The following is a 15,637-nucleotide window of genomic DNA, read 5'->3' as shown; positions in this document are numbered from 1 at the left end:
ATATGTGACTGCACAAATATTTCAACATTAGTGTCAGCCTTCTACTAAGTCAAATACTTGAAACATGTCCACAATGCCCAGAATTTCTTCCATATATTTTATTACATAGTTCTTTGAGTCACACTTTAGAGTATGCAATATTTAGTGTAACACTAACTTCTAAATAAACACAGGTATTCTAAGGCATCAAATCTTAGCATTAATAGATTAACCATTTCTACAAATATCCAGAAATATAGCACTATTCAAATAAGATATTGCTTCTGAATGATAGTGTTTTATGTCAGTGTAACAAAAGATAATCAGTTGCATGAATCATAATACTGCTATAAATTTAGTGGCTAAAACATACTTAAATGTGACATAAATTTATTTAAAACCTTTGGTTATTATTTTAGAAGTACTGATCTTAAATGTGGGAATGAATATGAAGACAATTTTAAAGATTGTTTTTATATAGAGAAAATTAATTTAACAAGCTCATTGCATAGGGGAACAGGAGAGAAGCCCAGAGGGACAGTATAATGAATGGAAATATGTAGCCTCTGGGTGTGGGAGATGGAGAGACACTCTAGAAATTACCAGAGATCTAGGAGGTGAAAGACTCTCAGGACTCAATGGGGGTGACCTTAGCCAAAATTCCCAATAGTGAGGAGAGAAAAACCAAAGAGTCCACCTCAAGTAGATAGACAGGGCCTCATATGGAGGGATGGGTTACCAACCCATAGTCAAAATTTTTAACCCAGCATTGTTCCTTTCTGAAATAACAGAAGAAACAACAATGGAGAAGAGACCGAAGGAAAGGCTGTCCAGTGATGACCCTAACTTGTGATCCATATCATGGGGCACAGGGCATGGAACCAAGGCCTGATGCTATTAATGATGCTACGATGTACTAACAGATAGGAGCCTAGCATGGGTGTCCTTTGAGAAGCCCTACCACAGCTGATTAAGACAGGTACAGATACTTATACCTAACTATTGGATTGAAGTCAGGGATCCCTATGGTTGAATTAGGAGAAGAATTGAAAAAGCAAAAGGGTAGGGAGACACCATAGGAAAACCAGCATTACCAACTAACCAGAACACCTAGAAGCTCCCAGAGACTGAGCCACCAACCAGGGAGTATACATGGGCTGGTCTGAAGCCCGTAGCAGACATACAGCAGAGGACTGCCTGGTCTGCTCTCAGTGGGAGAAGATGTGCCTAATCTTCCAGAGACTTGAGGCCCCAGGGAAGAGGGTTAGCAAAGGGGAGAGAAGGGGAGCACCCTCTCAGAGGCAAGGGAGAGGAGAAATGGGATAAGGAACTCTGGGAGGGGAGCCAGGAAATTGGGGAACAATGGCTAGATTGTAAATAAATAAAATAATTAAAAAATAGGATTCTAATATCATAATGACATCAAAAAAGGAATGTATTCCTTTATTCCCTAACACAAATATAGAAGATTCATGAAAGATACAATGTTTCCTATGTAAGCTTGAAGTTTTACTTGTATTGTCTTATTTTAGATTGCTAATTCCAGCCATTCAGCTTCCTTTCCCTAATAATCTTATTCCCAATTTTTTCTCCTCTCATTACTTTTATGTAAGTAGCAATTATATCTGAAAAGACATTCATTTGGCAGAAAAATATCCTAGAAAAAATTGAAGTAATAGTGTTGGGCAGGAATTGACACATTTTCAACATAAGCACTTACTTTCATTCCATCAACTCTACAACTGTTCCCGAAATGGCATTATTATTATGTCACCTGACATTACCATTATTCCTTTCTTTACCCCAAATTTCCATATTTTATTTCACATGTCTGGATGATTATTAAATTAAAGGTTCCATCTTTAAACCTATATTCTACATACACAGTGAATATTAAAAATTTATCTTAATAAGTTAACAATATCAATTACATTTTTGGCAAAACCCCTTAAAGTATTTATTTTTTCAGGGTGCATAAAATTTACTGAGTGGACCCAAAATAGGCGTAAGTTACTGAATATGTTATGTAACACTTGCATATATGTTATTGATTTCAAGTAAATTATAACATAAGCTACTGAATTGCAACAGTAGCTTTGAATATTTTATTGGCACATTTTAACTATAAATATATTCTGTAATATTCATGATTATGTAAAAAAGTATTCCATCAGAATCTGTATGAACTATAACAAACATGAAGTGAAAAAAATCATTGTAAAGTTTCTTATATAGATGATAACTCTAGTTTGTTACCACTGTGTGTATGTAGCAATGAAATAAATACCATGGATGGCACCAAAATATCCTTAGAATAGGTGACAGTGCTCGGTGAGCTACTAAATAGGAGAAATTGAAACTGAATAAATTAGAGTATTCTCCTATACTCAGGAGATCCTGTAAAAATCTAAAGATTAGTTGAACTAGATGGAATAGCTTGAGCATTACTAAGCTCTGTCAGGCATGGGCACTATGGTGTTATCGCAGGCATTTGATGATCTGGTCCACCCAGCTGAAACCACCAAACAGAATTCTTAAGCCTGCTTCCTATCTCTGTTTTCAGTGACTGAACATTTTCTTAGAGTGTTCAGCTGAGATATAGTATTCTGCTCTCTTTTACACAGCACTTATAATATCTGTAAACAAAAATGAAGGTAGCACAGTGACATCATTTCTCAGGAAATAAGTATGCAGTTAGATGTTGCAGACACTTATACACGTGCACACTTGTGGATATTATATTATATCATACTTTAGTTTTCATTTTTTTTCTTACCAGTCAGGTTCTTTAATCCAAGTTCTTGAAGTCCAAAGTTGCCATCTTTCCTGTAGTTTAAAAATATCGCTAAAGCATAGCGATCTTCATACAGTTTTGTCCCACGAATAATGCGTAAATTCTCCAGAGGCAGGTAACGAAACTGGTTAAGGGCCACTAGTACGTAGCCAGTGACTTCTCGGATAGACTGGGAAAACACAAACAAATGTCTATCTTAGAGATAATGAAATTAACTTGACAGGTTGTAATATAGTCATTCAAATAAAAATGAGTTGACTCTAATTTTCAAATAAAAATAAATTGACTCTAATTTTCAGCTTTTAATTTAATATACTAATTTCCTCATGATATGCATATTCATATTGGATTAATAGAGAATCAAAAAGAGTTAGAATTTAATTTGAATATGTTGTATTTCTTTTTAAAAGTTGTGAATGTGGTTATGCTAAAATAATGGACTTTATTTTATGAGACATTCTTCACACCTGAGATGTGAATACAGTTAAAGGAATCAAGGTATCATTCATTGATAAGCTACAATGATGTGACATCAAACCACCAATCAATTGAAAGATGAGAATGCAACTGATAAGTATTCCAAAGTAGAACCAGTCTGCATTGGCTGTAGACTCTGGGACACAGTTTTAAATGCTCCTATAAATATTATTACTAAACTAATCACATTGGAAGTATAGTTATTCCTGATCTTCCTGAGATTAAGGGGTGTTGTAGTAAGAACAAAAAAATGAAGCAAAAGAAGAGGTGGATGACTACAATAATGGAGAGGTGGATGGCTCTGGTTAGCATAGCACATCATGAAATCATGCCTGGCCTATGGAAATCTAGAATCCATCAACCATGTTTTTATTGTTTGAATTATTAACAGCAAGTTGTTAAAGGTAGGTAAAAATTTCATGGCCCAAAAAGTAATAATTCTAAAGATGCACGTTAGCTGATATATAACCATTGTTAAATGTTCTAGAACACAATGAGCACTATGAAGAATTTGGAGACTTTGCTGTGTGATCAATCTTTTATTTAGATTATGTCACTGTGTCATCATTCCTCCTTGTATTCTTCAAATCTCATTCAGGAGAGATTCTTTGCATCAAAAACTGTACCCCACCTTGTTTATTGCAGCAAAAAGATTACAATAATAGTGTTATTGTACTCTAGATGAAGACTATAGATGAAGCAAACTCAGAGTAAAACAAGAATATTGATCAAGAAGTAATGCTATGAATTATGTAGTCTCCACGGGGAACTCATTCAAGCTATTAGTTGACAAAGAGCAATAAGCCAACTAAAGTAGATCAATGAGATAGAAAATTGGAAAATACAAAGACAATGTATCACTATTCACAAATGATATGATAATATACATAATGACCCCCCAAATTCTACCACAGACTTCCTAAAGCTGATAAATAGCTTCACCAAGGTGGCTTCATGCAAAATTAATTAAAAGAAAAAAATGAGTATTCCTCCTTTATACAAATGGTAAATAAGCTGAGAAAGTAATTAGGAAAGCAACACCCTTCACAATAGACAGGAATAATATGAAACATATTGGTATAATTCTAACCAAGTAAGTGAAAGACCGGTATGACAAAAACTTCAAGTCTCTGAAAAAATTAATCAAAGATGATATCAGAAGTTGGAAATACCTCCATATCAATATTCCTATATCTGATAGGATTAATATAGGAAAAATGGCCATCTTATCAAAAGCAATCTACAGATTCAATGCAATTCCTATCAAATTTTTAACATAATTATTTACAGACCTTAAAAGAAAAATTCTCAACTTCATATGGAAAAATAAAAATAGCTAAAACAATGTCATGCAATAAAAGAACTTTTATGGATGTCATCATCTCTAATTTCAATTGCTACTGAGCAATAGTAATAAAAACTGTGTGATATTGTTATAGAAACAGACAGGTTCATCAATGGAATCCAATTGAAGACCCACCAATAAGCTCACACACCTTTAGACACTTGATTTTTGACAAAGAGCCAAAACCATATAAGAGAAAAAGGAAACATCTTCAATAAATGGTGCTGGTCCAACTTGATACATGAATGTAGAAGAATGCAAATGAATCCATATTTATCACCCTGTACAAAACTCAAGTTCAAGTAGATCAAAGACCCCCACATACATTAAGTCTAGTAGATGAGAAATGAGAAATAGCCTTGAATATTGATATAAAAACAATGCCCTGAACAGAACACCAACTGCTCAGGCACAAATATCAACAGTTAATAAACAGGACCTCACAAAACCATATAGAACCATATCTTCTATATATAAGGCAGAGGACACTGTCATTAAGCAAAAAGATCATCCTACAGATTGGGAATTGACCTTCACTAACCTTAAACCTAACAGAGTACAAATATCTAAAATATATAAAGAATTCAAGAATTTAGACTCTAACAAACCATGCATGGATAACCGCACTACAATTCACAGACTCACATAAACTAAACAAGAGGGAAGACTCAAGCAAGAATGTTCAAATCTCATTTTGAAGTGTAATAAAATAATCATAGGAGTTCAATGGAGAAAGGGAACTGGCTAGGAGAGGAGATAGAGAAGAGAATGGGGTGGGTTTGGGGATCTTGTGTGGGAATAGACAGAATAAAAATGGCCAGGAGGGTGAATGGAGATCAGTTGCTGGCAAGGTTTCTTTAGAACATGCCAGAGACCTGGAATACGGGAGGCTCTCAGGAGTCTATGGGGATGACTTTAGCTAAGACTTCAAGAAATGAAGATATGAAACCTGAAGAACTGTTGTTAATCCACTTTACCTTACATGGATAGTTGGTTTTCAAAACATCAGAAGTCCACAGAATTGACATTACAAACATTTCTGTATTAATGTTCACTTTGATTAGAGACCTGTCTGCTCCTGATGCTTCCTGTATTGGATTCTAAGAGGAAATTGAGCATCTTTGGAGTTACTCCAGTTGTGGTGAGACAGCCACTAGGCAAGAATTGCCTCTTTCCATTACTAAAAAATATTTATAAATTACTGTCCAGAAAAGGACACACTTGCAGAATAGTCAACTGATTATATATACCTAGACAGAGTAATCAGCCTTTAATAATTCTGCACCATGAAGGTCTGTCAGATGATCCTGGGCCAGAAGGCTGAAGATCAGATGCTCCAATGTTTTGTAGTATAGGGAGTGTCCAGGTGTTCAGCGGACTCTTTAAATTGGCTAATTTTTAGAAGCTATGCTTTGTGCTTCCCATAATTTTAGTTAACTCAGTCATTCTGGATTTCTGAAGGGGTTGAAAACTTATAGTCTCATAGCCAATCCTGGCTATTTACCTTGAGAGAAAAGATTTGAGTGGATGGTTTTCAGCTGACATTCATTCTAAAGCCAAGAAAAAAGCCAGGTTCAGAACTAAGTGTTTTAGTTAGGAGAGATGACAGAGGTTTTGGTTAGTCAACAAAATGATGGACTGGGTATTAGGACTATCTTTTACCTCACTGGTACAAATTGGCATAATTATGCTCTAATTATATTTTGAGAGAAAAGTTTTATTTTAACAGGAAGGGTGATATGTAAGGAGCTAAGGTGGGAGGAGTATTGAGAGGAAGAGAAGAAGTAAGGAGAGGAGGAGAAGGAGAGGAGAAGCTAGGTGATGAGAGAGAGAAATAGAAAGAAAGAGGGGGCGATATGGAGGCAGATGTTCTCGTGTCTCCACCAGTCAAAGATAGTTGATATATCTAGGTTGGGTATTGGGTTACACTTCTGATTGAGCATTACCAAACTTATAAAGCCTTTGATTAACATTTTTAAAAAGTGTACAAAAGCAAAAAGGAAAAGGGGGCATGGAATACGGGTTTTCAAAGGAGGGAATTGGGGAAAGGGGATGGCATCTGAAATGTAAATACAATATCCAATAATAATAAAAAAAATTAAAGTGATGGATATCAGAAATAGAAAGAAAGAAAGAAAGAAAGAAAGAAAGAAAGAAAGAAAGAAAGAAAGAAAGAAAGAAAGGGAGGAAGGAACCTGAAGAAACCACCTCCTGTAGCCAGGTAGGACCACTATTGGAGATATAAAGACACCAACCCACCCACAAAATTTTTGATCCAAATTTTGTCCTGTCCAAAATAAATGCAGGGACAAAGATGGAGCAAAGATTGAAGGACTGGCCAAACAATACCTGGCTCAACTTGATACTTATCCCATGGGCAAGCACCAGTCTCTCACAATATTAATGAGACTTTGTTATGCTTACAGACAGGAGCCTAGTATAACTGTCCTCTGAGAGGCTCAACTCAGCAAGTGACTGAAACAAGTGCAGATTCCCTGAGCTAAGATACATATGCAGGGTGCAAACAAAATCTTAGGCAAGGGAATTTCCTAATGCTTACAAAGTCTCAATTCTATAATTTAAGCTAATATTGGCCTATCTAGATAATAGAGATCAACATCAAAACTTATAGATTAACTGTTGAACCATCTGATAATTATGTCTGTTCTTCCTTGGGTCAGTCCTTAGGCCATCAGAAACAATCTCAGTAATATAACACTTTTATTGTCCTACAAGTTTGTTGTGAAAAATCATACAATTTTTGCTATATACACATATATGGACTATTAATATTATATTTTTATATATTAGCTAATATAAGAAGTACAATAAAAAATCATAATGGCATGAGGTGTGAGCTGGCCTGACAGGAAAATTTGCCTTAATTCTAGCCTTTGTCCTTATTAGTTATATAAACTTGTTGAAGCTTTTAAGTCTCAAAAATCTTCAGTCTTTCCATCTTTAGAAAATTTGTAGAAATTATACCTATTACGAAACTTATTATGCATTGTAAGATAGAGAAAAGGTGTATTAGCGATTTGTATTTAATAGATGTGAGCTATTCGAAATATTACCTCAGAAAATAGCCAGGCAGACAGATTTTCTCAGGACAATTAATTGCAGATAAAGTGGCCATAATATCACAGCATAAGAACTAGTGTTTTAAAATTCTATTACATAATACTCAGCATGCTTATATCTTTCCTTTAAGGTTTACAACTTATTTCTCAAATTCAGAAATGCCTCCTACATTTTTCTGTCTGCATATTTAATCTCTTCCTATTGACCCTGGTTTTGAATAGACATTCATTAATGGCCGTTTAATAAAGTAGAATTGAAATCTAGAATGAGATGCTTTTAAGTCCTTGTAGCTATTATTTTCCACAGAAAATGATTTTGTGAGCTTAATGCTAATAGAAAACATTGAAACATGAAATCATTGTCTTGTACTTTTGAACCACTGTAACGAATAGAAATCACCAAAAAGTTCACCAAATTGAAAACTTTCACCATGTTTTTACTTGAAGAGGTTCAGGGCCAGAAATGCTCCTTGTCAAATACAAAGGGTATGAGCACCTAGAGACGCACCATCATCATGTGGAGATAGCATCTGTTCTAGAAGACAGATTGTTTTCTATTGCCTACACTGGCTTTGTAGCAGCTTTGTTCAGGGAGTTAATGAAATTGAAGATGTTTAAGTCCTTGAGTAATTGAGGAATCTCCTAACCAACGAGAATGCAGCTTTACTACTAACATATTTGAAGAAAATCAAGGATATGAAAAGTCTGCTGGTCCACAATGCCATCCTTATATATGTTAAATATTCCAGAAAAACCTGTTTGTTATTTCCAAACTTAGGACTTATTTTACAGTTCTTAAAACATCTATTTTTAAATTGGCACAACTCCTGATTTGATATTCCCTCCCTTCTTCCCTCCCCTTCCCTTTCTCCCTTCCTTTATCCCTCTTTTCTTTTCTTTTTCCCCCTTGGTCCTTCCTTCCTTATTTTCTTTCTTTCTTTCTTTCTTTCTTTCTTTCTTTCTTTCTTTCTTTCTTTCTTTCTTTCCTTCCTTCCTTCCTTCCTTCCTTCCTTCCCTCTCTCTCTTTCTCTCTTTCTCTCTCTCTCTCTCTCTCTCTCTCTCTCTCTCTCTCTCTCTCTCTCTCTCTCTTTTTTCTCCCTTTCCCTCTTTTCTTACTTCATTATTGTTTTGGTGGAATAATAGCTTCCCAAATGTGTCCTTTTCTGTCTTCAGATTTATCTACATTAAATCCATGCTTCTTGATTTACTTTTACATAAGCTTCTCTTGGAGATTCCTATCTATTTATGTTTAAAAACATCCCCTTACCTAGTCAAAATAGTTCTGAATTCGTCTACTGCTGTGCTCTATGTACCCAGACTTAATGAGAAATTAACTGAAACACTAACACGTTCCATGACTAAGGACATTCATAAATATAATACTGATTTGTGTGTTGAGGAGACTGGAAGTTAAATGACTGTGATATCATGAGGAGAGGGAATAGAAAACTGTAGTGACAGGAAAGAGGCTGGCTGGGGGATAGGAGGTTTCCTCAGCTGGTAATGAATGCAGAAATTATGCCTTCTCTGACGGTGACAAATGCAGCAGCAAATTGTAGCTTCTGTATCAGTAAGATTTTCTATTAACTTCCCTAAGGCAATTACTTTCTGTCCCTGCCCCTCCTATCATGTCTAGGAATATCTAAAGCAGACACATTCTTAATGATGACATAATATTAAGAAGTTTACAAGAAAAAATTTATAAGCTAATAACAAGCATTGCATATTCCTTCTGCCTAGAGAGATACTGTTTTATGCTTTGGGTTTCTGCTCTCAGGTTTCCACTATTTGAAACTCATCACTATACCACTCTGAGAAGCTAGGTCTCAGTATCTGATCTAATTATATTTAGGAGAAAAAAAAAGAACATGTTAAATGTCATGTACTTAACTGCAGTAGTGTAGAATTCTTGCTCACTCTACCCAATAAGAAGTAACACTGATGGATCAGAAATTCTGATCCCTGTCATTCCAACAAAACTACACTCAGACACTGTAGGCTGTTACTTCAGCATTGACAACTTAGCCAGCATTCAACACAAACAGGATTTATTTGCAATGAATACTTTTCACCAACTGTAAACAGACATTCTTCTCTCCTTCTCCAGAAATAACCATCTTTCCTGGGTCTTTATATTGTCCTGAGCAGTGGGGAGAAAAGTTAATAGTACTTATTCAGGTCTAAAACACCTCTTCATTTTTAATGCCTTAATAATAAACTATAATGAAATAGTATGAAAGCAAACTGAAACAAGAACACCTTTTTAAATAAGAAGCAGAGTCTCAGCCAATCCTAGAAATTTAGCTCAGCTAATTATAGGATATCAACTAATCAGATATGCCCATAAAATGGACCATCCTGTAAATCGGGGGACTGCATTGTAGGAACTAATCATATGCTTTCTTTGCACCATTTCTGTTACCTGCCTAAAAATGCCACCTTCTCTTTTGCTAACTGAAGGTCCCTGAGCTTGCCTACCTTCTGCAGATGAACTTAAGAATTGCAAATTATTCTTTGTGCTAAATTTCTGTCTGTTTTTAATGTGCATAAAGATACCTCTATTGAATTACACTAGTTAAAATATGACCTATAGATCTCTTTATGTAATCATACAAGCACTTTAATTTTGTAGTGTTCTTAGAAAGAGTCATGGCATTACAAATTCCATCATCAATAAATAAATATTTATATGTAAATTAACTGTCTTTGTCATAATACAGGTAAGCTTATATTTTAAAATCTTAATTAAAATGTCTATTTTTAACTTTTTTATAATTATCCATTTTAGTAAATTAATATTTTCACATCTACTATGTGTATGAGGCCTCAGTGAACCATGGAATCAAATATTATCTGGTGAGAAACATTGTATATATGCAAAAGGGGTAACAATCATTGAAAAAAAACACTGAACTTAATAAAATAATAGAAATGGTTTTAATTAAATGTTGTTTAGATATACAAATGACTTAAAGAAAAGGGAAAGTTTGAGTTGTCCAAACTTCCAAATAATTGAAGCTAAAATACAGCTCTGTTGTTGTCACTCATGTTTATTTATTGTGATGGATGTTCTCTTCCACAGCAAAATAAGTTAGTTTTAATAATGGATCCTACAGACTATACTTGTTTTCTGTAACCTTGCAGATTTTGGTTATTACTCTTATCTTGTGAAGACACAAGAAGATCCACTAGAAGTCAAGGGGAGGGGTAACAATCAGAAGAGAGCAAGTTCTCCTGACATGTAATCACGTGTTTTTAGCCTCGGTTAAGAGCTGAGAAATACACTGCCTGATATCACAGACTTGAACAGTTAAGTTTGGATGAATCTTTTAATCTGTTTGTGGTTTAGATTCATCATTTATGCCATGAGAATATTAAATGCTCCAGATTCTAGAATCATTATAATAAGTGTGTCCCCGCACATTGCCACAACGGCATTTATTTAGTGCCACTCTAAGGCTTGGGTGTTCAAGTTGTGGCACTGACTGCAGCAGTGTGCACTGGCTGGGCCTTTGGGAGGTGACTTGATAATGGGGTTTCTTATCTCATCATTGGATTAATTTACTTATACATAAACTATCTAAAGATGGTAGCACATTCAGGAGATAGGGTTCAATGAGAAGTAGTCAATGGGATATTCCACTGAAGGTTATTTTGTTGTGTGCTCTTCTCTTTCTCTCTACTTCTTGGCTACTCTGAAGAAGGCAGCTTTGTTGCGTAGTGTTTTCTCCAGCCCTGCCTTCCAAGAGAACAGAAACAATGAGTATAAAGGATGAAAATCTGAAGCCATATGCTAAAAAGACTCAGTTCCTCCTTTTAGGCTAATATAATTTCAACTATTGTGTCACAGCCACAATAAACTAAGTGCTATATTTAACAAGATGCTTGGCTCAGGGGCTAGAATGTGAGAATTGATGGCTTTACTAGAGAATTCGGGTTCTACTTTCAAATCTACATGGTGGTTCACAATCATCTGCAACTTTAATCTCAGGAGATGATGACAATCTTCTGGCTTTCCTGAATGAATGTTGGACACAGACACACATAAAGGCAAAACACCCACATACACAAAATAAGCTAATAAATAAATAAATAAATAAATAAATGCAATCTTACAAATATTTTAAGAGAAAAAATGACTCATAGAGACTCTCCTGTATTAATATTTTTCTGAATTCACAAGTGTAAATCTCCTTCAATGAACAGCCTCTGTAGCTTGTTGTATCAGTTATTTCATCACTGTGACAAAAAAAAAAAAAAAAAAAAAAAAAACTGACAGAAGCAACTATAAGTAGCAGAGATTTATTTCTGCTCAATAATCAAGGAAGTACAATAATCATGGTAGGGAAGATATGATGGCCAAGGCTCACCACCCGTTGGGTAGAAACTTTCAGGGTAACCTGTTAAATGCCTAACATCAAGAATCAAAACTGCAGGTTAGACTTAGACAGACTCTCACTATCAAAGAGACCACGTTCTTAAGCTGAGTTCTACCTCCTAAGGCCCTCCAAATTTCCACTGAAGCACTGCCAGCTGGAAACCTAGTATTTAAACAGATGGACCCGTGGGAACATCCACACACAAAAACTGTAGCATGCTGCATGTACAAAACCTGTTTCTTCTATTTCTAAAGCAATCACTAAGCATCTCCAATGTTTAGACAAGAAAACTGCTTGGTACCATTTCAGTCGACAATTGAGAGTGACAGTTTCATGTCTGAGGTCTTTTATAAATGTGATTTTCTCCACTCAAAATTTAAAAGGGGAAAATAGGCTTGCATGAAATGATGTCTGCCAACAGCTGCCTCTGCTGTAAAACATATGGAAAATGGCCTTTGAGGATTCAGAGTTAGAGGTGATTGCTTGTGAGACTTGTCTGCTGTTGTTTTTAAAATGAAAAGGGTGAACAACTCCAGAAACAGGACAGCCAAAGAATCAGGCTAGGATTTGACAAGATGCCAAGATACATTTTAGTATCTGTCTAAATATTTGGCCATGCGACACAAAACAAAAGGCTTAATTAATTTACAAAGAACAAATACTGTCTTTAATCTTCAATGTGAATAGGTTCTGAAGTTGCTGATGAGGCTTCTAATTTTCTATACAAACATAGCAAGAAGGTATCATAAAGACTTCTGTGGGAACAATCAAAACTACAAGTATAATATCAATTAGACCATGGACATGAAGACCAGAAATCAGAATAGTTTTCATACTTTTGCATTCTTACATAAATTATTAGCTTCCATGCACCTACTTATTGTTCTAAAATGGCTTTTTGTTTTTGGTATATATTTTCTATATGTAATATATTTTATATGATTAATATCTACTTAGTATAGCATAGTGTATTACTTCTGTTTTATAAATGATGAAACTAAGTTGAAAATCCTTCTCAAAATCACATAGGTATAAAGTTAAGAAGAAATAAAAAAAAAAACAAAATCCATAATACCTCCTAAAATTTATCTCATTTCTAAAATCAAAATCCAAAATTTTATCAAAATATTCTGACTATTACTCTCTCATTTTAAAGCCATATTCACTGGAAAACGTGTTTAGAAACAATATTTTCAGTGTTATCCTTATGAAAAACTATCAGCTAGGTAGGAGCCTACATATAGTTATAGCATGTCATACTCTTAAAGTCAGAACAAACAAACAAACAAAAACTTCTAAAAATATATGGAAAACTAAGCCTTCCCATATCATATCGCATCAACCATATCAATCATATTATATTGTAACATATAAAAATTCCCTAAAAGTCTTTGTGAAAGTTCTTAAATATGTATTGTATTGGTATTTAGAAAGAAAAGTTATTTGCAAAGAGGTATTTGACGTAAAATGTGATTTTCTGTAGGAATTCATAGTGGAGATGCGACCCAATTTTCAGCCTGTAAAGTTAGATCTTAACCTTCCAAAACAAAGGCAGAAAGGACAATTACTTAAAGAGTTGCCTATCAGCTCCTTGACAAAGTCTTATTATTGGCATAACCTGAGCTTCTTCAATTAAAAGCAGCTTAAGGTTTATTTTGTTTAATTTGGAAAACAGTTTCTAAAAGCACGTGGCACATGGTAGGTTACTACACACACTTGTTTTACCTTCCTCCACGTTTGCCTCCTCTTTCAAGTACACGCTTCCATCCAATTACTAATTCCCCAAAATATCTATTATATACTTACTATACAATTGAGCTGGATTTATAGGAGTTTTCCAGTTTGTGGATCCAAGGCAGAAAGAGTACAAAATAAGCCTGAATACTATTCCAGAAAAAGAAGAAGTATTCACAAACTAGTAAGGATCATGTTAACAGTGTTTAAGAGTCAATTAATTGTCCCCCAAATTAAAAGTAAGTTTTAATTTAAAAAACGATAATAATTTAACAGACTGATCCATCAAGTATATTTTAAATTTAAGTTAATTAATGTCATTTAATATAGTGAATTATCATTTTTAGATAGTAATTCATGAACACTTCAAGTTCTTAAAAAAAACTTACATATGACAGAAAACTGCTTTTGAGGTGTTCTTTCTTTTTTCTATGGAAGCCGCAATATGACATAATCAAGTAGTAAATTAAAGCGAACTTCTCACTCTGTGAGCACTAACATAATAGGCTATCAAAGATGTCAGGGTATGTGCACAACTTTTACTTTTCTTATTTCTGGATGTTATTAAGTCAAAGATCAAGGCTGAATCTGTTAGATTTTTGTTGCTATAATAAAATACTTTTGAAATGACATACTTAAAGAAGAGAATATGTGTTTCGGCTCATGGTTCTGAAATTCACGGTGCACTGGTTACACTGCCATTAGCCTAAGATCAGAGAGAAATATCACAGAAGAAGGACAGAGTTGGGGAGGCCCAGTGACCTCATAGCAGCAGGAAGCAGACAATGCAAGGGAAATACATTTTCAAGGGTCCACTCCCATGATCCTCACTTTTAGACAGGGCTCTGTCTCTTTTATTTCATTTAGGTAATCAAGGATGATGAGAACCCACATGGCACTATCACCTCTTAGTGGTCCTGCTAGATGGGAGTCACATATTCAGTTCATGAGGCACAGGGAGCATGCTTTGTAACTTAACCTTAACACAAGCACTAACACATTGAGCAGCTGGGATGAGTCATTTCTTCGATCCCAAAATATCCTATTCTCTTATGATGTTTTCATATAACAGAAGAGCTAAAAGATCACTGAAGGGGTTCTAATGTCATTGTAAAGACATTAGTCTCAGTCATAATGGCACAGTAATGAGCTACTCCTATCCCCCCAAACCCATCATATGTCATTTGAGCATTAGGTTTCAATGTAGAAATTCCATGGGAACATTATCTTCCACATCATATCACACACCTCTATCAAGTATGTGAAAAACAAATGTTTAAAACTATTAAAATAGCAATCAACATCATTTCACTATGATGAATGTCCTACATTAATCAAATATAATAATTTGACAAAAAGTATGAATTATAAAGGACTGTATATTTTCTTCACAATTTTCTGAAAAAGCTAAAATTTATTTGACTTTTATAGCAAAAATTTGAACATTACCATTATAAGCTGTTAAATGAATTAATAATCTAGGTTATCGATAGAAATGGATTATAAGAATAATCATATTACAATTTATTGCATTGTTAGCATATTAAAAATAATGTTGAGGTACCAAAATGCATTGACATCACATGGAAAAAACGAAGTGCCTCCTCTTGTATTAAATCAAATATGAGTGAGTCCAAGTTTGAAGAATTCTCTACTTCTCTCCCTATCTCCTACATTTATCTGTAGGTTTTTTCTTTTCTTCTTTCCTTCCTTCCTTCCTTCCTTCTTTCTTTCTTCCTTTCTTTTTTTTATGTGGTTACTGTTCACCTACCTGTGTCTGTCTCTGTCTCTGTCTATGCTACTATCCTTAACAAAGGGCTGTGCTCTGCCTTTAATGAACAGTATTTAG

At 34.6% G+C, this 15,637-nt stretch overlaps 1 protein-coding gene across 1 annotated transcript in view; it reads right to left on the bottom strand.

Annotated features, from left to right (window-relative positions):
- The window catches only part of Erbb4 (erb-b2 receptor tyrosine kinase 4), a 988,011-nt gene that overhangs the window by 477,050 nt on the left and 495,324 nt on the right, over window positions 1–15,637 (bottom strand). The window contains exon 3 of the mRNA XM_076932054.1: window positions 2,756–2,942. Coding sequence (XP_076788169.1) covers window positions 2,756–2,942 — 187 coding nt within the window. The remainder of the gene's footprint in view (window positions 1–2,755; window positions 2,943–15,637) is intronic.

The sequence above is a fragment of the Arvicanthis niloticus genome, chromosome 3 (genome assembly GCF_011762505.2).
Source record: "Arvicanthis niloticus isolate mArvNil1 chromosome 3, mArvNil1.pat.X, whole genome shotgun sequence".
Classification (NCBI taxonomy): domain Eukaryota; kingdom Metazoa; phylum Chordata; class Mammalia; order Rodentia; family Muridae; genus Arvicanthis; species Arvicanthis niloticus.
This window is presented reverse-complemented; position numbering and strand designations above follow the sequence as displayed.